Raw genomic sequence first — 27,194 nt, forward strand, 5'->3', positions numbered from 1 at the left:
GCTATCTCCTTTGTTTGATCTCAGCAACTCAACTCCACAATTTGTCACTGATTATAACTCTGTCTACTGAATATTCTACTAAAATAGTTACAGCTCTAGAGTTAAGAAAACCACAAGATGAAAGGCACAAAATGCTAGTCCACAATTAACAGCCATTTAGGAATACCAATTTAAACACACCGCAAACAGCACTGCCAAGAACTGTGAACACATCACACCTCAGCGAAATTTAAATTGATGTTTGATAAAAAAAGAACATGACAAGGAGAGCCGTGCAACAAAGTACGTGTTATAAAGCAGTTCAAGTCAATAAGTAAAATTACCATGAATGCAGAGTTTGACAAGTAGCTAAGGAAAAAGTACAAAACAGTTCAAACATTGCTAATTATCAGACGTGATGCCGTTACCAAAGTAATCTAAGAAACAAAATGCTGCTTGAGCCCATGTTTTGGTCTAAATCTACTTTATAATATTTAGCATTACAGAAAAATCTCCAAACCCATCTGAACATGTTTTTCCAGGTTAGAACACTTAACCAAAAAAACTAGCCCAAAATAATCATACTTTGTGGGTACACAAAGCAAAATAAATACAACAGATTTTTTATAGAAAATTTTATTCAACATACAACATTTTCCAGCAAAAAGGCAATATACAGGAAAAAGATTTCATACACTGCTACGTGAATTAAAAAGATAAGAGGGAAGAGAAATTAAAAGTTGTGAATTGCAGATTCTATTTTACTGCACTCAACTAGACACGCTGCTGCAATTAGCTTAAAAAAACCAGTCTGAAATAAAACTACACGCAATGAATATCAACATCAGTGACTTTACCTGCAGACTCCTCCATGGGAATTTATTCCTTCGAGTGTTAAAATTGTACATGTTCATCATTAAATATACAATTTTTTTTGTATTTTTTAAAATTTTTACAAAGTCAACAGCTTACTACTTACGTTATTGAGCATGCCCTCTGTGCTAAAGGCTGTGTTTTGTCATGTTATAACTTTTCACATCTCACCATGACAAAATAGAACACATTCAGATTTTTCAACTTTGCCCTTTCCAGCCACCATTTGTGTCTCAAAACTGGTTCCCACAGGCAGCACAGTAAACCCCACCGACTCCAGCCAGTTACCATTAGGAAGTACTAACGGCCATAGCATCAAAATAAAACAAGCATAGCCAGACCTACAAACTCGCACCAGGCAGGATACAATGAGTACTGATTTATTATTATTGCCAAGGTGTTCTACAAAGAGTATGGGATGAACAAAAACCCAGATCATGTTTAAAAAAACAAATCAAAGACCACATTCAGCTGGGAGGAAAAAAAATGCATCTCCGTAATATTAAGTGCCAACAACGTGCAAGATGTAGTACAGACACCATTTATTAATGCTGTGAAAGTTGGTGGTGTTTACAAATTCACAAAAATTCTGAATTCATCCAAACTACCTAAATAAAGAAAAACTATCCAAATGACTGTAAACATGAACATGCTAGCTGCTGAAGTGTTTGAGAAGTTTCACAACACCTATAATTAGCAGCCAGCCAGAGATGTGAATCCTATGCCATCTGCTGTGGGTTATTCTAAAGGCATGGAACCATTTAGCGAATGACTAGCTGTTTTCTTTACTACTCAGCTCCTTCGCTATGCTGCCACATTCCGGCCACATCTTTTCATCTTTAAAACAAGCAAGAATTCACATCCAACTGCATTGCTCTTTGAGTAGGTAAAACCATATCGTCTTTCCATCTGGAAAATAGGCAGTCAATAGATAGAGAAGCCAAACTGAACAGCCTCAACAAAATAAAATTAGCATCAGCAGCAATCCTGTCGCTGAAGACTTCTGACAAGGTGCACGTGTACCAAAGTTCATTTTTACTGCTGTTGAATGGGTGCACACACTGTCTTTTTAATTTTTTTAAATTTTTTTAAGACACACAATCCTGACTAGTCGGGTATTGGTGTCAGTTGTGAATTTTGATCGCTTTTTCCAGGTATGCATAGCGACTTCTCTTTGGAGCTTTATTGAAGTGATCAAGCCCCAACCATGGCCTTGGCTGGGACATATTACCTACGAACAGAAATAGAAAAAGTTAGAAATATCCACATAGTGCCTCATTCAACTCATATTTAGGTTCAACTGGACAAACTGCAGCTGAAGTGATAATATTCACATTTGCTGTCTCCAATAACAGCATCACCTACAAGTTAGTGTCTCAAAAACCCCTGAAATACTAGAGCCCCATGCAGATTAAGAGCTCCACACATGGTTGGTCGAGCAATTTCTCAATTTGCAGATACTTTGCTTCTAATAAGAAACACTTGCAAAAGCTTCATAAGCAGATTCTAAAGTTATGGACATTAGTATGTTTTAAAACGCATTTGTTTCATTCCACCTTTTCCTCAACTCATTTCTATATTTCTCTTAGATTCCAGCAGTTGAACAATAAATGTCAAAAAACCATGTTTCTAAAATCAAGCAAAGCTGCCAATCATAGATGCCATCATTTCCTGGGATCACCTTCCTGTAAAATGCATCCAGTGGACACAAGATTTAAATCCATTTATTTTAATGGCATATTTGCAGAACAATGCACAAAGCTCCCTGCAAGCACTATTGGTGATTCCAAGCCAAAAATGTGCAATGCACTACCTGAAAAAATTGGTCTCATCTAAGTCAGTAATGATCTGTGGCTGTCAGGCTGTTAAGTTAAGCAAACCTGCTTTGAATCCCAAAGATGCTGTGGCGAAAAGACAACAGAAATACAATCTGGACAATTAATGTTGTCATATCGGAGAGATATCTAGACTACTCGGGCAGTTACATTTTGTAAAAAAATCAGTTTTAATTTCACACAGCCATGCTTACTGCCTACGAGTGTGCAGTTTTTGTAGCTTTGTTGCGATGGATGGTTGGTGTTTCTCTTCCCATTCCAGAAGCTAATAATTCCCCCAACCAATCGTTAGCTAAAACCTCAGTAATATCCTTGTACAAAAAGGGATTTTCCCAAATTGTGTCAACCTTCATCGAAACTGTTCGGAATCAGCACGGTGTGATTTGCCTGCATGCAGTGAATCAGGTGAACGGAAATTGTGTGCAAGCTTTTCAGTTAGCTTGCTTTGGAGACTCAAAAGGCAAGAACATCTGGGTCAAATCACTCGGTTGGTCAAAACAAAATTTCATCTTCATGAGGTTCTCTCTCAACCATTTTTCAAAGCTCAATAAATGTTTCTAACATTTTCCTCATAACTCAACCATCTGACACACGGGATCAGCCTCGTGGCTCTTTTCTGTAATGCGTCCGGTGCTTGAATTCACCTTAGTGATCTATTAATTGAACACAGCATTCAAGTCTGGACAGAATACTTCCTAGTTGAACTGTGGGTATCTTAACTTGAACATTTAATTGGTTCATTAGCTGTTGCCTCAGTGACTGCACTTGTTAAACACTTCTGTATTAATGTCCCATAGATCTTTACTTGTCCATTCATTCATGGAGTACATATGTCTCATTTTGCTTCATTTGCGATAAGTCACACTTTGTTTCAAATTACACTAACATCTCGCTTGCCAACATTTTCTCAAGTTCCAATTTTCACATTTAAATATTAAGTGCCCGTGCAATCTTATCCCACCGTGGGTTGTATCATGGCACATTTCAGATAGAGAAATTCCTGTGTTTTCATCCATCACTAATTTTCAAGTAGTTTCAGACTTTGACTTAAAAATTCACACGCTTCACCCTGTGGATTCCATCAGTAAGTCAGTTCTCAGCCTGGTTTTACACATCACCCTTCAGAATGCCTGATTATTTGCAAACAAGGCCCTTTGCCACTGATGAACTTGTAGCAGAATAATACCTTGCGACTTACTGAACCTCCCAGTGTTCACAGCTTCCAGCAATAGTCCTGCCTAGACCACTGGGGTGGCATTCACTTTCTCCTCCTCGGAGCATTTGTTACGCTCTTTCAAAATCCTGATTCTTTACTATATTTTCAAGTACAAAATTCTCTCATACCTTCACTGCTTCCCTCCCTTAGCCACTGCAATAAACTTCCTCATCCGTGGCGATTTCATCCTCCATTCCAACTCGGCACATTCTCTGCCCTTAATCCCCCTAAATCTCAAGCTCCGTGTAAATTCTCCAGCCTATATTTATGGCCACCCCATTTCATGCGATGTTATTCCACCCTATCAACTACAGATATGGCTTTCTCTGATCCCGAGCTTGCATTACACACCAGCCACATCTCCCTTCAACATCCCAAGCTTACCATCTTCTGTATTAGACCCTGGGGGGAAAAAAAAACCTGTCCCTCAGCTTAGTAACACTTTCAAAATTCCCACTATCTACACATCTTATCTCAATTTCCTCCTTTAAGGCATCTTAACTACCTCTGATCAAATTTTTGGTGACTCAATGCAATCTCTCTTGTGTGCTGGTGTCATGTTTTGTTTTATGATGCTCCTGTAAAGCACCTTAAAAGGCACTAAATACAAGTTAGCAATTTTGGCAATATCTGTGGTAGAGGCAGCAGTCAAGTACGAGTTCGTACGACTTTTCAGAGCTGAGGTTGTCTGGACTCAATGCCAAGTATTCCCCTCTCCACAGAAGCGGTCAGACCTGCTGAGTTTTTTCCCAGCATTCTGTGTGCTTATTTCAGACTTATTTAATACGCCAGGTGCTTCATAGAAGTGTTCAGGCAAAATCTGACACCAAACCACTTGAGATAAAAGCTTGTCTTTTTTAAAAAGTAGGTTCAACTCAAAAGGAGCTCAGGCAAGGTGGGAATTCAGGAGAAATTGACTGAACTAACAGCACTGAATATGATTCATTATTTTCATTGATATTAGAGAAGGAAAGATGGATGATTCGGAGCAACGTTTACTGTAACTAGGGTAACTTGATTGCTAAGTAAACAGATGACCATACTGTCTGATCTTGAGTTGGCCAATCTCAGCAATGACAAGCCAAGCTACATGGTGAAGCTTCCAGTAAAGCGTGGATTTCTGCTTTACCAGGGCTCATCTTTGAGCCCCTTAATAATTCAAAATATGAACATTACCTAGCAGTCACATCCAGAAAAGGGAGAAAGGCAAAAGAAAGACTGGCTTTTTTTGCCTGAACACTCATTCCTGTTCATTGTTGCTTGAACGGATATTTGGGCAAGCTGTAGCGTCTTCCCATTTCTTTAAAAACCGTAAAAAGGAAAAGGCATTTCCTATACTGAACAACGCTACATGGTTTTTACAGGATATCAGTCATTTATATATCAAACATATTGAACAACTTGCTTTAGAGTGAAAAGTTCCAATGTCCTGGCATATTTGGTGTTAATGGCAATATCTGAAAGGTTGAAATTTTCTTTGCAATTGGAGTGATCACAATTACAAAACCTCTTCTAAAAAGAATTTATGTTATGAAAATAACAGTCCAAAATTAATAGATTTAATTAATAGTATGCTGTTAAAACCTGACATCGGCTCCATAACTGTGCTATAGTTTGGGGTCACTTGTCAAGCCCAGAATTGGACTACGTTATGGAAGTTGCTGTTAACTTAAATAGACAAATTTCTCATGCAAACATTCAGGTCACATGTTCACATGTACAGATGCAATTTTAACGATCTTCAGTCTCAAGAGCTTACCCGTTAATTGTAGAGAATCTGGAACTGGCCAGTCTTCTGCAAAAAAAGTCACGTATATAAAACTCCCACAAAAAGGTAACCCTCACTGCTGTCTAGATTTCTTTTTTAGAAAATATAAAGCAGCTATTGTTTGTCCAAAAACAAAAAAACATAGGAATCAATTCATTAGCACTCGTTAAGTCACTGAAACCAACTCCTGCCGATTCCGTGTTGAGAAATCAAATTTGCAACTCACTAACAATCTTTTGCTACTTACTGGGCTGAGGCTCAAAGTCCTTCAAGTTGATTTCATATTCATCTTCATTTATGTATTGGTGCCGACCCATCATCACAATGGCAAATTTGAACTTGAAAAGAGAATTAATATTTAACGTTAGAAGATTCCAAACAGGAGAAGTGAACACCAAGTCCGGATGACTGCAGAAACCAGTCCTTTGCATTTGTTGCTCTCGTTCAGTATCAGTTTCTGGGCCTCAAAGAGAAACTTCAACTGCGAGGCAACTACAATGGGCATTTACAGACTTCTCAGCTTATTTAAGGAAACAGCAAAACACTCAAAAAAATGTCCAAAATTAGATGCTTTTTACCTTTTCAAATTCCTTCTCTTGAACTTCCAGCATGGCCTGAATTCGTTTCATAATTTCCCTAAAGGGCTCACTCTAAAATTTTAGAGAACATATGAACTCTGGTCAACCTCTGAACAAAAGAAACATTCTCAAACCAATCTGTGCAATTCTTCTGCCATTCAAAGCTCTGCATTAGATGACAGCCAGAAGTATTAATTGCTCTGCTAACAGCACAAAATTAGGCACCTTACCTGGCATATCCGCAACAAGAATGGAATTCCAAAAGTGCCAAAAACTTCTTTGTGAAAATGTGCCACAGGAATCAGTAACTCATTCTCTTTGTCCAGGTCAACTTGATCTAGTGGGACCTCCTGAAAAGTATCCAGATAAACGTGAGTGCAAAGTGGAAACTTGTTGATTTAAAAAAATATTTACGGCCACAGAATAGTTTATCAGATACGCATTGTACCTCTATCCTGAACGTACGGCTTGTTGCTGGAGATAAACATTCTAACAGCTCATCTTCTTGATGTACTCCAATTATTTTGTAGCTTACAATTTCCAGTAGCCTGAAAGCAAAAATACATTCATAGCTTAAAACAGTAAAATTGTTTAAATCTAATCCATTGTTCAGTATACAAAGGTGGCTGCTCAGGGTCAAAAACCCACCATGACTAACCTCCCATTCATTTGGAAATCTGGCAATCCACCTTTTTAAGGCACTGTTTACAGATACTGTGACAGAAATACCATTCTACTCGGCTGCCATCAGACTTCTGAACGGACCTACTATATATTAAGTTGATCTTTCGCTACACCCTATGATTGCAACTCTATATTCTGCATCCTCTGCTTTTCTTCTCCCCTACGTACTCTGAACAGTATATTTTGTCTGTATAGAGCACAAGAAACAGTACTTTATCACTATCAATAATAAATCAAAATCATTGTCACTTGTAGAACCAGCATGAACTAGGTAGCAATTTAAATTAACTTAAAAATACAAAATGCTTCCTCAAAAGATCTACGTTATTTTGCATCCAAGCATTGCCTTCCTCTGGTAATGACCTTAAAAATTATAAATATTAATTATTACTAAAGGTGCCACTACTCTCCCAACTTGCACCTCATTTGTCTAAACACAATAGCTGTGTTGTGATAAGATATTAAGAAAGTAATTACTTTTATACTAAAAAAGTATGGGCAGCGCATACAATTTAAAAAAATAAAAACAGGTTATGTTAATTGTTAGCTCAAAAAAGACTGTGGATCCCAACACAATACAGTTTGGGTTTTTGCTGACAAGGCTAGGTGGACGACCAAAGTTTGAACAGTTCCATTTGAATGCCTTCCAAGGCCACATACTGGAAAAAGCTCATACACCACAATTTGGCTCCAACGCCTGAATTAACAATAGAGTTATCATAAAGCACGGCTATGTGAAACAACAGTCTTACCTTAGCTTACTGGAACCTTTTTCTGACAATTCCACAGCTTTCTTACATTCTTCCAGTAAGTCACGCACGCAGCCATGTTTATCTGGATATAGTGTTATCTCCTATAGTACAATAAATTGTTCAAATTGGTATTTCATTGAATGAGCTATTTACAATTTCATCCCCAAGTGGTATCTTGCAGCAAAATATTACCAACAGGTGTAATATGTTTTGAGCTAGTTTCCTCAATCAAATGTTCATTACTTAATTACTTAAGTGGAAATTAAATCAGTCAACTAATACTACAAATTTCCTAAGTTTGTAATAAAAATAATTAACAAGAACCATATCACGTGCTCAAATTTCTAGGTAATGAGTGTTCCCACTACCTGAGTATTTTGATGCCCAATGTTGCTTGTGCCATCAGCACGAGTTAAAACTGCTTTCTGGAGAGCATGAGATGTATTGTGTATGTGGGTCAAGGTGCTGATGGAATGCACTCATCCGTGTCTTTGATGTTTTGGGAGCAGTTGGTTCGGCCACTTGACTATTGTAAATGGCCTGCAAGGATAGCATAACCACGGAAGTGGAGTTTTCCCGATAACCACGGTGACGCAAGATTGAGAACAGTTAAGCTGTTAACTTGGAGAGCTTTTCTCTCTCCAAGTATACTGCGATGTCACTTGTATGCATCATTGAGACACTGATTTAATTGCAGTAGAAAGCAAAGGTAGAACTAGTATGAAGTTGAGTGAGCCACCTGAATGCTGCAGTGCCTGAAAACTGACCCAATTCTGCATTGTTCTCAGTAATATGCATACGCATTAAAGTAATGAGAAGCGAAATAAAGAAAGTAGTCCAACTGCGAACTTTGAAACACTACTAAAAACAATGGCTTGAGTCTTTCCAATATTTAATTCCATCCCATGAGGACTGTTCCCCTCGTCAACACTGGAGACCTGATTATAACTCTGCTTCATCTTACATAACTATATTAAAAGACACATCCAAGCTCAAATTCAAATGTATGTTAGGGATCTGGTCCTGTGTACCTGCATAGAGCAATACGTAGGTGTATATTCTCAAAAAAATGCACTTGCCAATTGCTTTGATTTCTGTATATGTAGTTATGCAAGGGGGGCTGGCGGTATGTGGCGGGAAGAGAAGAGAAGGGCAACTGAACCTCAGTGGGAGGGAGTTTGCCAAGTTGGTATTTCCCTCTCCAGTGGGAGCCTTTATATGCATGTGTTGGCAGGTCTGCGGAAGAATGGTGTTTGTGTGAGATTGCCAAAAAAGAGAAAGTGGGTTTTCATTCTTTGTTGTACTCAAGATTTTAACTTGGATCCTATTCTACATTCAAATCTGTTTAACTAGCACACCCACTCTAGAACACTGAAATGCCTGGCTGTTAAATCTTAAGGCAACATAAGAATTGGTGTGTACCTCTTCCCTGTAATTGCTGTTGAGCCATATACACTTGAAACTCCGCCTATTTTCAAAGTCTGTGATCTTCATTTTCAGCTACACAAAAAAGGAAATCAAGATCTGTGGCGTTATCTTTGTCGTGTAAAATGTGGAACACTGATTTTGAAATAAACTTCATAATATACAGCACAGAAACGAGCCACTCAGCGCAACCACTTCATGTCAGAATTTATGTTATACTTGAGCTTCCTCTTTTTTCTTTGCTGCCTCAGATATAGGCCAGGTAAGGACAGCAGATTTCCTTCCTGATAGGACATTAGCAAGCCACGTGGGTTTTTTTTTACAACAACTGATGATAGTTACCATGGCCACCATTATTTGCACAGTAACTTCACTGCAGTGTTAATGTAAGCCTACTAGTGACTAATAAATAAACTTTTACTTGACATTATTCAGACTAACTTTATACTTCATCTTTTATGAATTTAAATTCTACCACCTGTTGTGGTGGGACTTGCACCTAGTTCCCAGAGCATTAGCTAGGGACTATGGATTACTAGTCCGGTGATATTATTGAATGGTGACCTCCTTCTATTAGGATAACTTTTTCTTCCCTTTTGCCTCACATGCATATTTATCCAGCCTCCCTGAAAAACGTCCTCAGCCACTCAGTAATTTTGGCTGAATTAAACAGCGCAAGCCCTAATGCTTATGAGTACAAGTCAGTCGCTCACATTACATCTATTTTCCATAATAAATAATGCAGAAGCTAGGCTGCTGAATTTAAAAGATTTATTTTGCTTTTTCCAACTAAAGATGCCCAAATTAAAAACATTGCAAGAAACTTAGCTGTATCTTTAAACCTCTCAAGCTTTCATTTCATTTCCTATCTTTTCCAAAAGGGATGTGAGCACAGATATCTAAATTTGAGTTACCTATACTGCATCAAATCCATGACATACTAACTCCACCTCGTGAGGTGGTCCAGCAAGTTTCTTTTCAGAACAGGTGACAATTTCACAGATCCCTGTAAAATTTGCTTTCAATTCCCAAGTTAGCCAGAGTTGCACTGACAATAAAATGCAGAACACGTTCAAACATTTAAATGGCAGTGCAGCAATTTTTCTAACCTGAGGTCAGAAAAGGAAGCAGATTTCTTTTATAAAAGGAGCTCCTGTATATTTGAGGATCAGGTCTTAGAACAAAACTTTTCATTGACTTAAAAATAAATCTGCGCCCTATATGATCAAGTTATCCATCAGAATTACAAATACACAACTTTTCTAAGTATACACCATTTCCCAGTTTCTGACATGGAACAAATTCAAATATACCTCCACAATGATTCACATAATTCATAAACTGCCAATAAGTCAGCAAGATTGAAGACAGAGTTATTCCAAAATTGACAGTACTCAAACAATATTAGAATAGATATGGCTATTAAAAGTTTGGTATACTTGGAATTTAACAGTGATAGGTTAATTCCAAAATAGATGCAAGCAAATAGATTTGGATTGAAAAATTTATAAGCTTAATTTATCATTAATTTACCTAGAGTCCTTTCACATGCTCAGAGGTCAAGTACAAATTTACTTACCTGCTGATAATAGAGTTTCTTTGGTTGCCTTGGCTTGAAGAACTGCAGCAGATCTCTAAGTGTGCCTTCATAATTATGTCTAAGAGGATTACCAGGCCCATCCCTGTAACTTTTAACAATAAAATTCTTTAATTTTTGGCATTAAGAGCACATCAAAAAGTTTTTTTAATGTAAAATTGCATGATCAAACAAAACCACATGTCCAACAGGTCCAGGCTAAGGGAGGTAAATTATGTTATTAGTTTGTAGTGCCTGCACAATTTACAACTCTCAATCCCACTCTCACACTGCCCACCTCTTAAAATCAGGATCCCTTACAAAACAAGAGATTTATAATTTGAGCACCCTATATTAGCATCAGGCATTCCAGATTAAAAACAGCAAAAATATTTAAGAGTTTCCCCTCTTTGTCCAATCACATTTGGCCACCACGCCTTTTTTCCCCCCAATTCATGCATTTGCTACATTATCGTGGTAAAGCTATAAAATTAAAAAGTCAATGTGTGCTGAACAATGGCTAATTCATCAAGATGGACATGTATGTGTTAGGAACTGGATTCCAGTTGACCTAACCTACTTCACAATGAAGGACCTCCACCAATCAACAGAAAGACAGAGCTGATTCTAACAGTTTCAAACTATATTCATGTTCCACAGAACAATGCCAGTTTTTCACAAAAACATGTTTGCACTTTGGATGGTCTCGCACAGGAAGAGTGAATCATGAGCACGCAGGTGACACTGGTGAAACTGAAAAGCTGCAGCAAGTTTAGTCATTATCACTGCACAGCTTTTCAATCTAAAAGAGTGCAAGATTCTCTTTAAATTTCACTTGTTTTACAGTTCCAACAAGACATCTGAAATTGGCATGCGAAATTGAGATTAATTACAAGAAAACAGCTGATTTTAAACAAAGGATTTCTTTATTCCACTACTCGACTGGGTGCCATCCTAAAGGAGGAGAAAACTGAAATTGGAAGTTAGGAAAATAAACGTATTCACTGATAAAAATCTATTCAAGAAAGAAATTTGAACTGAGAAGTGACGTAGTCTTACCCTTGAGATTTGAAGAACTGAAGTAACATTGGATCAGTGTTTAGTCGCTGTGCTACTGTCTTGGCAACCTACCAAGAAAAGAATATTAGAACTTAATACTCCTCGTTTTTGGGAGGAATCATTATGAATGAACAATTCAAAATAACATCCTGTACCATGGTCAGGAAACTATCATGGATCAGTAAAACAGGACAATTATTCTATTTCAAATCATGTTGTAATCAAATGCTTTTGGTATGATTTAAAGATTAAATGTTTGTATAGCAATCAATAACCTGCCAAAAAAAAATCAAAAGGGGAAACAAATACAATTACCTTATACTCTCATGACTCGCAAATAAACCAAAAATGGTACAATATGGGAATGGTCAGACTTGCTCTCAGCATAGTCTTGAATTTTTAAAAACTTTCAACTGACTGGGTCACATTAACTTCAATACACGTATCACTAAATTACAGAACATCACATTTTGAAGCAGAACAAATAGGGGCACAGACTGCCACCAAAGCCCACCTCTCTCCCTGGCCACAGTGAGGCTGAATAAGACCAACTGCAATCTCAGCATTTGAGACGCCCAAGATGAGCTTTTCAGCCCTATGTCCGCTGCGTCGCCAAGGTCTTCCACTTCCTCCTCCAAAACAAAGACTCTGCCCCTGCCTCAGCTTATCTTGTTGCCAGAAAGTAAAAATCCATAATTTTATTACTAAACTTAACTATCCCATTGCTCTCCTGGGCAGCCTCCCATCTTCAAACCATAAACCAGAATGCAAGCAAAACTCTTGCTCATGTCCCAGTGTGCATCAAGTCCTTTCGTTCATTTTCCCAGTGCTCCTGAACTACGTTGGCAACCAGTCTGAGAACAATCCTCACTTTTACATCCCCTTAGATTTTGCCTCCATCTCTGGGAACCCCACCAGCCCTACAAATCCACACCTACAATTTTCCTACTACTTTAATTCTGGCCTCTTAAGCAAACTATGATTTTCATCACTCCCCTGTGGCAGCTGCACATTGAACTGAAGCTCTGGAATTCCCTCCCTAAGTCTCACTTAAAGAAACCTACCAATAACCTGTCCTAATGTGGGGCAGGGAGCTGACATTTTGCTTGGTCACCCCCTTGACGCACCCAGTTACATTTATAACGTGTCTTTAGTGTAGTTAAAAAGTAAGCTGTCACCATGGTAGGTATTCCATAACTCAAATAACTTGAGCAGTCACTTAGGACAACCATTATGGCCACTATTGAAAAATCAGCCTTTCCTGAAGCAATAGGCCACTAATCGCCAAAGTTGCAACAAAGTAGTGATTTAAAAAAATCCACAACTTGCATCATACATGAGTCACATTATGTACATCTTTAAAATGATTTCCTAACTATGTGGGTATTATTCCATTTTTCAGTTCTGGTTTATTATGACCAAATCAGTCTCACAAATCAGAAGTTCTTTTTAAAACATAACACATCTTTTAATCCTCACAAATGAACTGCCAAAGCCCTCCTACCTGAAAGTAGTTCATTCTATTAGACAGTGTGACCACAAAGCCCGGGTCATTGGGAATAGTCTTATCACAAAAGATGACATCAACTCGATGGTACAGATCTCGGAAATAATCTTTCGCTGTTGGTAACTCACTCGAGTCATTTTCTGGATCATCCCTGAAAACCGGTCAGAAAAGAATTGGTGACTTCAGCTGTCCAAAGATTTCCACAACTCAGTAGTATGCTAACATTTTCAAAATTAAACGTTAGCACCTGAGCTACACAGTCTCTCAGATTTGATAGTGAAATTATAGGTTAAAATGGTGTGGATATATTGCAGTTTTACCATTAAAAGGTGCTGCATCCACTTAACAAGAACAGCATTGACATGAAGTGAAAAATCAAGATCGTTGTGTTAAGATATTGTTGAAGTGCCACAATTATTTCCAAGTGTTACTTAGACTTTTCAATCTGTGGTCAGACCTACTCAGCCAATTAGAACATAGAACATTACAGCGCATTATAGGCCCTTCGGCCCTTGATTTTGCACCGACCTGTGAAAACCAATCTAAAGCCCATCTAACCTACACTATTCCAATATCATCCATATGTTTATCCGGTGACCATTTAAATGCTCTTAATGTTGAAATGGGAAAAGGCTATTTTTGCACCATTGTTATATGGAAATGCCAATAACCATGCAACTGGATACACATCACTGGATAAAATTAATTTCTGATTATGTAGGTATATTTGGATAGAAAATGAAGACTAGATAGCAAATTCTAACAACAGTTCAGTCATATGATTCTGCTCAGTCAGAAATAAATTGATAGCTATAATGTTTTATGTTGATCAATTGCCTCTGCTTGCTGCAATAAAGTTTATAATTAAGCATATATCAAGAAGAGAAATATACACCTAATGCATGAAAAGCGACATTAATAATCCAGTTGCCAACTGGTACAAGTCAACATGAACTGTCTATATATACACAATCAAGCCCTCTACTTATGAATTCCCGATTTGCAATTAGACAGTGCCTTTTATAAAGTAAACTATCCTGGGCCATTTATCAAGTGTTATCAAACAATTTTTGACACCATCATGAAATGTTAGGTCATGTGAAGGAGTTAATTTTTTTTCAGATTGTAGAGGAAAGTGGCAGAGAAGTTAAAGGAGGGAATCCTAGAGCTTAGGACCATGGCTGCTGAAAACACGGGCATCAGCAGTAGCACGATTAAACTCAGGATTGTTCCTACAGCCAGAATTATTTGGCATAGACATTCAAGAGGGTTGTGTGGCTGCAGAAGATTATAGAGATGGTTGGGGGGGGGTGGATTTGAAGGCAAAGATGGAAGAACTTCTGAGACACTACTTGGTGGTCAATGCTCAAGCTTAACATAAACAGGATGGTGGGGAACAGGATTTGGTGCAAGTAGGGCATAGGCAGAATTCTGGGAGGCCAACTTTCGAGGGCAGATTGTGAAAGGCCAACTTATGAATGCTATGAAACAATGCACACAAGCAACAAAAGCATAGATGAGGGTTTTAGCAGCAAATCAGTTAAGAAGTGGAATGAGGTAATGCTAAGGCAGCAGAAATAGGTAGTTTTAGAAACAGAATAGATGTGGTCAGAAGTTTACCTCAGGGACAAATATCAGACCCAGCTTACAAATCGATTTGTTCCTGCCTCAAAACAGTTATCGGGGAGAGGGATGCAGTCAAGAGCTTATAAAAAAACAGGAATTCGCAGCAGGGAATGAAGGCAAATAGTTTTGGTCTTTCCAATATTTGGTTGCAGGAAATTTTTGCTTTATAGTATGGATGGCAGACAGCAGTCTGATAATTCAGAAAGTGTAGGCATCGAGAGACAGTGTGGCTGAGGTATAACTGGGTATCAGCAGTGAGCATGTGGAAAATTATGTGGTGATTTTAGATGATGTCAATGAGAAGCTTTGTAGTTTGATGAGAAATGGCAGGGGTGGGAGATGGCAAGGATAGATCCTTAGACATACCAGGACAGAACACAAGTAACAATGCGTGTACAGGCAAGTGATTGACTAAGAATAGAACCAGGGGGTGAGCACAGTCCTGCCCAGCTGGACAATGATGGCAGGGCATTATGGTATAGTCAACCGTGCCAAAAGCTGCAGGTTGAAGAGGATAAGCAGGGACAATTCACCTTTGGTACTGAGGCAAAGGGGTAGAAACCTGACAGTCTTGGAGCTCAGAAAGATGGCAGTCATTTGGAAACCCAATTAAAGATTCTGGAAGGAAAGAAAGGTTGGAAATGGAGCAGGAGTTTAGTGTGGTTTTCAACAAGAGCAGATGGGTCAAATTAAAAAGAGACAGAATGTTAGCGGATGGACGAAAGAGAATTAACAGATAAACAAATGGACAGAGGTGGCAAAGGATGACCATAAAAATGAGACAGGCAATTGTATAGCAAAAACAAAACATCAAGAAAAGGTATGTAATATTTCAGAGATCAATTCTACTGAGGGAAGGAAAGGTAGATTCTGGCTGCTACAGCAGTCCTCAGAGCTCCTGTGCAGGGCTAGAAGTTGCAAAGTGGCAGCAGCCCACTTCTGAACATTGGGATCATCATGTCAGGTATCTGTGAATTGTGATGCCTCATAGATGAATAGCAAACTGGCTGGAACATTGGCCTATCCAGTCCCTTACTACTTTCAACACAAGAGAAACGTGGAGGCTGATGGCAGCAAAGAAGAAATAAAAGACGACTCATTGACAAGTGTAAAGTATCAAACAAATAGTAGAAGTTGAAGAATATATCCCATATGATGAAAGTAAATGGGACTAGTCATTAACTATGCACTAAACGCAAACAGGTGAATATAATTTATCACAAGAACATTGGTATTTGGGAGAACATGACACCCACAAGCTTACGTGTATGGATCTGCTGCATGCAGTCATGTATTTAGACCAGTAAAGTTATTGGCCAATTTCCAGAGGGTTGTGGTTGCTCAATTGAGCACGTTTAAGGGTGACAAATAGATTAAAGTTTTTTTAAATTGTTACATTAATTTGGTGTTACAAAAAAGTTGGTCAGCTTACATTAACACTGCAATGAAATTACTGCAGAAATCCCCTAGTTGCCACACTCAGACACCTGTTCAGGTACGCTGAGGGATAACTTAGCATGTTCAATGCACCTAAACAGCATGTCTTTCAGAGGGAGGAAACCAGAGGACTTAGAGGAAACTCACAAAGACACGGGGAGAATGTGCAGACACCACCAGTGACCCAAACTGGGAATTCAACCCTGGTCACTGGCACTGAGAGGCAGCCGTGAACTCTATCAGGAGAATCATGCGGTATGGGAAGTGGGCAAGAAGCTATGTTTGTACTGAAAGGTGGAGAAGGGTCATGGTGGCAAAGTGTCTATTTCAAAAGCATGCAAGATTTTAAGAGGAGGACCTAACACTGCAATTCACTATGTTAACTAAACTTCTAATTTAATGCTACTAATTGTTTTCAATTTTGTACTTAGATTAAATTAAATAGCATGGATGGTATGTGACAGTCCAGTGTACATTTACCAACAATACTAGAATTCGATCTACTAGCTAGTTTTCTGGTTTCCATTTCTCCCTCCAGCATGGAATAGTACATATTGCCAATTGTAAGGAGAACATGCAAAGGCTAGGCAATTTCATTACCCAATGTGGAAGCAAGCTGTGGTCTGGAGCCTGTCACAAATGAGCAGTAACTCACACTGGTGTTTTGTGCGTCTGCAGGATGGATTACATTTTGAGCTGGGGTAGCAAATTTTGATACCTGCAAAATACTGGAAAAATAAGGCGGAATATGCTTTCAGCCACCAGATTGGAATAAAATTAAATAGTTACAAGCATCCAGTGTCACTGTTTACAGCCTAGTTTTCAATTTCTTGAAAAATACTCACTAAAAAGAAAACCAAACTGTAGGTAGCATCACTGCAAACTTTAACTAGAATATTAAGTTTCTGTAGAAATATAGCACTCTTTGCAGATCTCCGAGATGCTTCCCCCAGCTCAAACCACAATTACGCAGATCACAGACCCCAATAGTTATATAAACAGCTTAGTACCATTAAGAAGTTAAAAGATTCTAAGGCTGCAGGTTGAATTCCTCGCCCATACCCAAGTTAGTTGATTATAGCCGGACAGGAGTGTGGCCACTACAACGAACTTCATGGATTGTCTGTTAGTTAGGAAGGGAGTAATCCTATACTAAACGCCATTCAGTAACTTTTGCTGGGAACTGTACTTATGTGGACTTTAACCAATGACAAAATCTGGCTTAAACAGGGTGCTTTCCACTGTTGAATAACTGTCCCAACAGTGGGCAATGTACACAGTTAGATTTACAGGCTGTTGGCACCTCTGATATATTCAAATGGCAACATCACAGAAGAGGAGAAAACTGGCATGAGAAAGGGCTTGGTTCAAACAGAATTTAACATCTACAATATAAAATTATCTCAAGTTGCTATTCAGAACGAAGTGGGCAGAACAGTCATACAATGGCATAACAGGAACCAACACAATTCTGTTGTTCTCCTGGCAAAATGCTTTGTTTTAAGAAAACAATGTATTACATAGAAATTCTCTTCTACATGCCTTTCAAAATTAACACTTGTGACACAGAGTTTAATGACTTGTATAGTTTAGGCCATCTATATCACTGAAGCTCCTTTCAGGATGACAATCATGACAAGATCAGAAGGTTTCCCTATCAGTTTCACAAGGGATAAGAGTCAATTAAAGATCTGATGGGATGCCTGTTCCACACTTTCACACTGCATTATTCTGGACCAAGACTGCTCCAGATGAATTTCCAATGCATTTTGGTGGAGTTAAAATGAGTTTCATATAGTTATCACTTTGGCTGGATGCTTGAAGAAAATCTTTCCCCTTCCCCACACTTAAATAAAGCAAAACCAGCACTATGCATTTCTGGAATTTTGCCATTATATTTTCCCAACACAAACTGGGAAGATGCATGTCAAGCTATCCAAATTATATATTGGCAAGTTGAGATCCATTCATTTGCTGCCAAAGCATTACTTACTTCTGAAATACTATAATATCACCATCCATGAGCTCGTCAAGTGCTTTATCAAGGGACACTTCATAATCCTGAATTCTCTCTGTTAAATTGGGTTTTACTTCCTAAAGTAAAGACAGTTTTAGAAGTTAATGTAAGTAATCACAAACTACTGATTTGTTACAATGACTATAAAAGCACAACAACTGGCAGTCAGCTACATTACACATGCAACTGATGACCTCAAAGTAGTTTACTTTATAATGGCTTCTAATGATCTCAGCACAACATGAACACTCAGTTGACATTCTTGATGACATTTTAAAATCAAGTTTGTCCAACATTTTTTATTTAACGCTGCCTCCCTTCCCATGCATTTTGCATTCAAGAGGCAGAGCAAGTAATCACTCTTTCAACTTGAATACTCATTTCTATACAAAAGGATTCTGAATCACTTGTGTTAAGGTCAGTCTATAAATTGCTCTATTGCCCCACACATGACATTACAATCAACTTTGCTCATTACTACCCAAATCCTAAATTACCCTCAATCTTCCTTGTGACTTGGATGTGTGCTCATCCTCACTGTACCAGATGCCTGCAACATTCTAGTTCAGTGTTGGAACTGGCTGTTCAATGTACCCTGAATCAACATGACCTTGAATGGCTGCATGGTTGACAAAACAAGAAAATTACAATGCAGGTGCAGGCCTTACAGGATAGTGACTTTGAAGGGACACAAAGACAAATACATGAGTAGGATGGGAATAGAGGGACATGAATAGATCCAATTTTCTAATTTAGATGGAAAAGCAGCCAGCATAATCAAGGATCGTACACACCCAAGACACGCTCTCTTCCAGTTCGAAAATAATGATACAGAAGTCTGAGGGCATGTATCAACTGACTCAAGAACACCGCCTTCCTGCTACTTTCAGACTTTTGAACGGACCTACCATATACAAATCTCTCTGCATACTATGCTCTGCACTCCTTCCTTTTCCTCTATTTACTTTATGAATGGTATGCTTTGTCTGTATAACACAGCAAACAATAACACTGTGTCCCAATACCTGACTAATAAATCAAAACATTCTACCATGAAGTCAGATTTTTAAGTCAATACTATTTTAATGAAAAGATATTACATTTATGTTTTACAAAGCTAGCTTGGTCACGTATGCTCATACCTCATAGAGGATAAGGTTAGTTCCTTGCGGAAACCCTGCTCTCTCACACATGATCGGCAGTAAATCACCTAAACATAACAAATTTAAGAGTTAACGTTTTGTAATGTCTGTACAAATTGAAATCTGCTGTTAGCTCTCAACTTACGTATTTTACACGATATAGGGGTGTAGATATGTCCACAGTAATTCAAGCTCCGAGTTTTGGGGTCGTACATCTTCAAAAATAACATTACGTCATCTGAAGAGAAAATCATAGCATTACTTTATTGTACATTTACAGTCAGTTTTCATATTACAACATGCAATTATGATGATTTTAACTTATTCCTTTAAAGACATGCCCTTAAACAAGTATAAAACTAAGCACGGTTGTGTAAATCATATAGTCAACAACAGTGCATTGTTAATACGGACTTACGATCTTTATCAAACTTGGGCAATGTTGCACCACTGGCAGCCAACTCTGGATCGACTGTCTCTAGAAATATTGTCCACGGGTTGTCATTATCACTCAATTCAATCATCTACAAGTGAAACAAAGTTTGGTTTGTTAGATTACATGGATCCCACAAGTTTACTTCATGTTTTTTTCCAAAAATATACTTTATTCATAAAAATCTCAAATAAACTACTGCAAATTTACATGGCTTTGAATTGCAAACAGCGCAGAATCAAAACATTTTTACAGTTTTATACGAATTACAGACAATACATTTCAATACTTATACCTATTTACGTGCCTCGATAAATTACTGTGTGCTGTTATTGCTCAGATTGGCACAGTTATGTAGGTCGAGGGTATTCTGCAGTTCCCGGGCCCTCGGTCTGCCTCCGTTAAAAGGCCTTATAGCGTGGCCTTTCCGGCAGCTGCCCCAAGCTTCAGCGTGTCCCTCAGCACGTAGTCCTGGACCTTGGAACGTGCCAGTCTGCAACACTCGGTCGAGGACAGTTCTTTCAGCTGGAAGATCAGCAAGTTTCGGGCGGACCAAAGTGCGTCCTTCACCGAATTGATGACCTTCCAGCAGCAGTTGATATTTGTGCGCGTCCCTGGAAACAGCCCGTAGAGCACAGAGTCCTGCGTCACCGAGCTGCTCAGGACGAACCTCGACAAATGCCACCGCATCTCACTCCAGACCTTCTTTGCAAAGGCACATTCCACAAGGAGGTGTGCGACCGTCTCATCAGCCCTGCAGCCGCTTCGAGGGCAGTGTGCGGTGCTGTTGAGACCTCGAACACACAGAGGATCTGACGGGGAGTGCCCTTCTCACCACCAGCCAAGCCAGATCTTGGTGCTCGTTTGTCAGTTCTGGTGATGAGGCGTTCTGCCAGATGACACTGACAGTCTGGCCAGGGAACCATCCGACAGGATCCGCTGTCTCCTTTTCTCTCAGGGCCCCAAAGACGTTACGCGCTGACCAGTGCTTAATCACCACGTGGTCAAAGATGTGTATGCGGAAAAATTTCTCCACAAAGGACAGGTGCTGCGGTACGGTCCAACTACGTGGGGCGTTCCGCGGCAGTGTGGCCAGACCAATCCTTTGCAACACTCGGGACAGGCAGAACCTCAAAAAGTAGTGGTGCTTGCCGTTAGTGTACCGAGGATCTACGCACAGCTTGAGGCAGCCGCACACAAAGGTAGCCATCAGGATGAGGGTTCACGTTGCATAAACATCTTCGCTGATACCATATACTTCAAGGAAAGTTGCTAAAATCCCAGAGAACCATACACTGCTCTCCCACCTTTGAGAGAGACTGTGCCAACTGGTGGTGATTTAACCTGAGTTTCACCACATCTCCGGCAAGGGGCAAGGCTGAGAAGGCAGGGCCTGCACAAATAATCTCAGCTGGTATGGGAATTTAGCTACACTGTTGGAGTCACTCTGCATCATAAACCTGCAATTCTATGCAATAATCTAGACATCACAGAACAAACTAAATATCAACAAATTTTCCTAATTAAAAATACACAAACTGCTGATTTTCAGAAGAAACACGAGACATGGGTTTAACATAGAACACTACAGCACAAACAGGCCCTTCGGCCCACAAGTTGTGCCGATCATATCCCTACCAACCAGGTCTATCCCATTAATTCCCATGTACTCATCCAGAAGTCTCTTAAAAGACCCCAACGAGTTCGCCTCTACCACCGACAGCAGCTGATTCCACTCACTCACCACCCTTTGAGTGAAAAATTCACCCCTAACATCTCCTCTGTGCCTGCTCCCCAGCACCTTAAACCTGTGTCCTCTCGTAGCGACCATTTCAGCCCTGGGAAATGGTCTCCGAGAATCCACCTTACCTATACCTCTCAACATTTTATAACCTTTATCAGGTCACCTCTCAACCTTCATCTCTCCAGGGAGAAGAGACCTAGCTCCCTCAACCTATCCTCATATGGCATGCCACCCAATCCAGGCAACATCCTTGTAAATCTCCTCTGCACTCTCTCAATAGCTTCCACGTCCTCCTTGTAGTGAGGCGACCAGAACTGTGCACAGTACCCCAAGTGGGGTCTTATAAAAGGTGCAGGATTATCTCCCGATTCCTAAACTCAATCCCTTGATTAATGAAGGCTAGTACACCATACGCCTTCTTGACCACATCCTCCACCTGTGAGGCCAATTTAAGAGTCCCATGGACCCAGACCCCAAGGTCCTTCTGCTCCTCAACACTGCTAAGAGTCCTACCCTTGATATTGTACTCCTTCATTCCATTGGATCTGCCAAAATTGACCACGTTTATCCGCAATGAAGTCCATCTGCCACTTCTCTGCCCAGTCTTGCATCCTATTTATGTCGCTCTGCAACTTCTGACATCCCTCCAGGCTGTCCACAACACCACCAACCTTCGTGTCGTCGGCAAACTTACCAACCCATCCCTCCACTTCCTCATCTAGGTCATTTATGAAAATAACAAACAGCAAGGGTCCTAGAACAGATCCCTGGGGCACTCCACTGGTGACTGACCTCCATGCAGAAAAAGACCTATCCACAACCACAGTCTGCCTTCTTCAGGCAAGCCAGTTCTGAATCCACAAGGCAACAGCCCCTTGGGTCCCATGCCTTCTCAAGAAGTCTTGCATGGGGGACCTTATCAAACGCCTTGCTGAAGTCCATGTAAACCACATCCACCGCTCTTCCTTCGTCAATGTGTTCAGTCACATTTTCAAAGAACTCAACTAGGCTCACAGGCAAGACCTGCCCTTGACAAAGCCATGCTGACTATTTCTGCTTATACTAAACTTCTCTAAATGTTCATAAATCCTGTCCCTCAGTATCCTCTCCATCAACTTACCAACCACTGAGGTCAGACTCACCGGTCGGTAATTTCCCGGGCTATCCCTGTTCCCTTTCTTGAAAATAGGAACCATATCTGCAATCCTCCAATCCTCTGGAACCTCTCCCGTCTCCATCGATGACACATTCTGGTGTGGTGGTAAGCCTGCATATGATATGGCATTCATTTGCAGCAGTGTGACGTATCATATGCAGGCTTACCGTCACACCAGAATACTGACTTCAAATCAACAGAACTGCAATCAACATATAACATTGGATGACCCATGCCCAGAAAGTCAGCGAAGGCCCAGGAAGCATAAAGAAGAGCATGCCTCTGTCTACATCAACGGGGACAAAATAGAAAACTTCAAGTTTTTAGGTGTCCAGATCAACAACCTGTCCGAGTCCCCCCATGTCGACACTAGTTACAGCTTGCCAATCTGAAAAAGACCCATTATTCCTACTCTCTACTTCATGTTAGTCAACGTTAATGTGTTACTTCTTACACCATGTCATCTTATGTTGTGTAATAATCTTTAATGTGGCACTGTATTAAATGCCTTTTGGAAATCCAAGCCCATCACATCTACCAGTTCCTCCTCTTCCATCTAGAATATTACTTTGTTAATTAACTTACAATCAAATTAACAATGGATTCTGGCACTTGCCCCATGGTGTCTAAGTGGTCTATCATTTCTTCCTTTCTGCCTCCCTCCTTTCTTGAAGATATTACATTAGCTATTTGCCAGTTTGAGAGATTATAACCAATTCATGTGCTGTGTCGGCACTACTTCTAAAAGACCGAGTTGCAGGACGTTTGGGTATTGGGTCAGGTCGAATAAATTTCCTATTTTCCTAGTGATGGTGATTGTATTAAGCTCACTCCTCCCCATCACCTCTTGGTTTTCAAAAACTTGGGAGTTTTCCAAGTCCTCTACTGTGAAGGCAGACAAAATACCTGTTCGGCAACCAGTTATTTCTTGCTTTCCATCAATTTCCCAGACTCTCTCTCTCCAGAGGACCAACACTAACTTTTTCTATTTAAATAGTTGTAGAAAAGCTTGTGAATTTTTTATTACCAGCTATCTTTTTCTTATATGCCAAGTTCTACCTCTATTATCTTTTCAGTCAATCTTTGCTGGTCTTTGAGATCCATCTAATTTTCTGATCTACCACTCATCTTTGCAGATTTAGTGTTTCTTTCATTTTAACACTGTCCCTAACAGACTGGCGTCTTGCTCCGCTACTTCGTAATTTCCCTTGACCATATATCCTATTGCTTAATCCCCTCCCCCATTATTTACCTTAAAGCTCTCTTCCCCATCCTAGTTACACAATTCACTCGAACAATGGTCCCAGCACAATTCAAGTACAGACAAGCCCAATTGTACAGCTCCCATTTTATCCAGTACTGGTGCCAGTACCCCACAAATCAAAACCCATTTCTCCCACACCAAACTTTAAGGCACTCATTAATCCCTCTAATAGAGGCAAATGGGTCTGGTGGGGTATGCCAGTTGAATCACTGAGGATGACTGAGTCATGGGTTTCCCCAACAGGCAGGTCAATAGCTGTTGCCATTAGTTTTTCCTTTGGATGGCCATTGTCTGTACTGTTTTATTGCTGTTTCCCCTCGTTCACTTCAGAGTTGGAGTCACGCTCTCAAGAATCATGCATCATCAGTTCAACTCTTGGCTGCTATGTCAAGTTGTGCAGAGCACTGCAGATCATAATGATGAGGTGCTTGACAGTCCTTATTAAAAGTGCTTCCCCAGAGTGGTCTAAATATTTAAAGCACATTTTCAAAAAGTCAAATTAGTGGTTCAACAATCACTCGTGTAGATAATGTTGTGACTGTGAGTCCTCCCCCTTGATGGTGGGATTGCGCACTAGTGCGCACAACTCTTTGTAACAAAGGATTTATTCTCAAAGGCTTCCTGGTTATGCAAACAATTGCTGCATCTAGGACTGTCCCTGAATCGAAGCTTCCTCAGAATGTAATGCACTCAGTTCAGATTTTTTAAGATCTCAAACGGTCAGCATACAGAATGGAAGAGAGTTAAAGCCCTTCCCACTGACAAAAGAACCTGGATGGTGTGACAGTTGCGACAGCAAAAGTACACGCAGCCTAGAGTCCCCTGGACTCAACGAAATTCGGCTATGGAGCTGAAGCTTGTTTGGTTCAACTTGCGTTATCAGACCAGAGCCGTTTTAACACCCTGTCCTCATGAACAAAACATTCATCAACTCTTCTGCGGAGGTGGATTGCAGATTGCGAGATTCCCACAAACATCTCCAGCTGATTCCTGGAACAACTGGATACTGAAAAGGATAAGCACCATCTCCACTACCACAGCCAGTGTGTGCCCTCCACACCCTAGTGGAGTCAATTCCTCCTCCAACATGCCACATAGGTCAGCAACCATTTGATTGGAAACAGACACCGTGGTTTAAAATGTCCGTGAAGCGGGGCTATTGCCTGCAGACTCTGTGCTGCCTTGAGTCACACTGCTCCTATGTACTCTCCATACACACATGCCAGCATAACATTCTGCTGAGTACTCTGCCCAGTACTATGTGCCCATACGGCTACTGTCGTTTGCTCTTATAATACTCTTGGTTGAAGGAGGCAAACTCTAAGCACAGGCTAACCATTTCCTGATGCAGCTTTTGATTGTCGATGTGCATCAAGCTCCTTGCCTGCAATTCCCTAAAAAATCTTTTCATCAGTTTATTCCAGGAAAGGCTGTAAAAAAAACTAGTTCAAATTCTACAGGGGAATTTATCCTGGCACATACACACTTACAGTTTTGTTGCTATCTGCTTCATAATCCAACATTGCTGGTCTCTTAGTCCCATTACTCCGAGCCTGCATTGGCCACAACCGTATCTGTTCCTGTGGATAACCCTGGGTCAAAGCAACAGCGACACATTAGATCAAAACATACTTTAAAAAAATTTAGTTACAAATGAAGTACTGTTGGAGCACAGCATACCAATTTAGTACAGTTTCAAGAAATAGACTCGTCAGTGCTTGGTGCTTTGTAGAAAACATAATACCAAACAAGGCAAATCTTCAGAGATGTGAACACAAAATGCTCCATTATACACATAAGTGTACCTTAAATCTCAGAACCCGAAAGAGACATTCCCCCCACCATGGCCTTGAGGGAGAAGACAATGCATGATTAATCATTAAACCAGAGACATGCACCACTACGCCGACAATGTGATCTCAACCAGAGTATCATTTGGACTATTACAACTGGCCCGGTGTTCTCGAGTTGGGAAAGTGAGGTGCAAAATGAAATGGTCATGCTGTGGTTTCGAGAGGTGCTTGCAGATGTTAGCGTTCCAATGTACCTGCCACCTTTGTCTTGCGAGGTGGTAGAGACTGCAGGTTTGGAAGATGCTGCCACAGGAAACTTGGCACACTGCTGCAGAGCATTTTGTGAATACAATACACAGTGCTGACTCTGTCACTGGTGGTGGGAGGGAGGGAGTGAATATTTAAGGTGTGGACGGAGGGCCGATCAAGCAGGCTGCTCTGGCTCGGATGGTGTTGGAACGTCCTGAATGTGGCTGGAGCTGCATTCATCCAGACAAGCATTCCATTCCACCTCGAAGCCAACCCTATGATGCTCTCATTCAGGGACTGCCATCGTATCGACATAGATTGCAAGTCTGGTATGGGCCATGAACTCACGACCTCAGACCTAAGAATTCTATTGTGATGCCGGAAATAAAGCTTGCTTATTTCCCAGTGCCACTGAACCTTCTCAAAACATGAAAAGTACCGCTGTTAGGAGCAACATGTCACAATATCCAGTACCTTTTACTGCAACAAGCCTGCAGAAGTCATTGAGAATAAATTCAAAAAGCACATTTCCACTTTTTCAAAGCAATTCGAGTAGTTTGGTCATAAGCCAAATAAGACAACAGAAAACAATTCTGGTGGGCAATGCTGTCCTAGTTTTATGGTATCAAACACACTACTGAAATACTAACCATTGTTTGTGATAGATTCTGAACAAACTCTGCAAGTGTAGAATTTTTCAAGACTTTGAACACTGTATATTTCACTTTTTCTTCATCGTACATGTCATTACCCTGATGTCCACAGAACTGGTCTTCTGTTACTATCTGAAGGAAACAAAATGCAGGAACTAGCTGACAAGATTGAATTTTTAAAACTACAATTTTTACAACATAGCAAGACAACAAAAGCTATTTGCAGTTTGCTTCATCACAACCACAAAAATAAAATTACACTAAGCAATTCACTTAATCCAAGAAATGGGGTGAAATTGCAAGTTGATGTGGGGAGAGGGACAGAGTTGAGTGGCATTAAGAGCAAGCCCCGATCCAAACTCCCCATTTTGTCTGACTATCCAGGGGAAAATGCTTTTTTGTGGGTAGTATGGTGGCACTGCTCTCAG

At 40.1% G+C, this 27,194-nt stretch overlaps 1 protein-coding gene across 5 annotated transcripts in view; it reads right to left on the bottom strand.

The window, feature by feature from the left end:
• Positions 1-389: 389 nt before the first annotated feature.
• Positions 390-27,194, bottom strand: part of usp7 (ubiquitin specific peptidase 7 (herpes virus-associated)) — an 81,779-nt gene continuing 54,974 nt past the window's right edge. Inside the window, exons 16-32 of one of the 5 annotated variants that reach the window (XM_080206940.1) lie at positions 26,764-26,898; positions 25,562-25,663; positions 19,893-19,998; positions 19,620-19,712; positions 19,475-19,542; positions 18,309-18,409; positions 13,250-13,403; positions 11,746-11,813; positions 10,690-10,792; positions 9,108-9,185; positions 7,686-7,786; positions 6,698-6,797; positions 6,480-6,599; positions 6,250-6,321; positions 5,919-6,009; positions 5,663-5,698; positions 390-2,083 (exon numbers count right to left, since the gene is read on the bottom strand). In XM_080206940.1, the coding sequence (XP_080063066.1) occupies positions 1,977-2,083; positions 5,663-5,698; positions 5,919-6,009; positions 6,250-6,321; positions 6,480-6,599; positions 6,698-6,797; positions 7,686-7,786; positions 9,108-9,185; positions 10,690-10,792; positions 11,746-11,813; positions 13,250-13,403; positions 18,309-18,409; positions 19,475-19,542; positions 19,620-19,712; positions 19,893-19,998; positions 25,562-25,663; positions 26,764-26,898 (1,635 nt within the window). In that variant the 3' untranslated portion in view covers positions 390-1,976. The other 4 variants (XM_080206939.1, XM_080206944.1, XM_080206942.1 and 1 more) reach the window with 4 other exon arrangements.

This window comes from Carcharhinus amblyrhynchos, chromosome 18 (genome assembly GCF_965287045.1).
Source record: "Carcharhinus amblyrhynchos chromosome 18, sCarAmb.v2.hapA, whole genome shotgun sequence".
Taxonomy (NCBI): domain Eukaryota; kingdom Metazoa; phylum Chordata; class Chondrichthyes; order Carcharhiniformes; family Carcharhinidae; genus Carcharhinus; species Carcharhinus amblyrhynchos.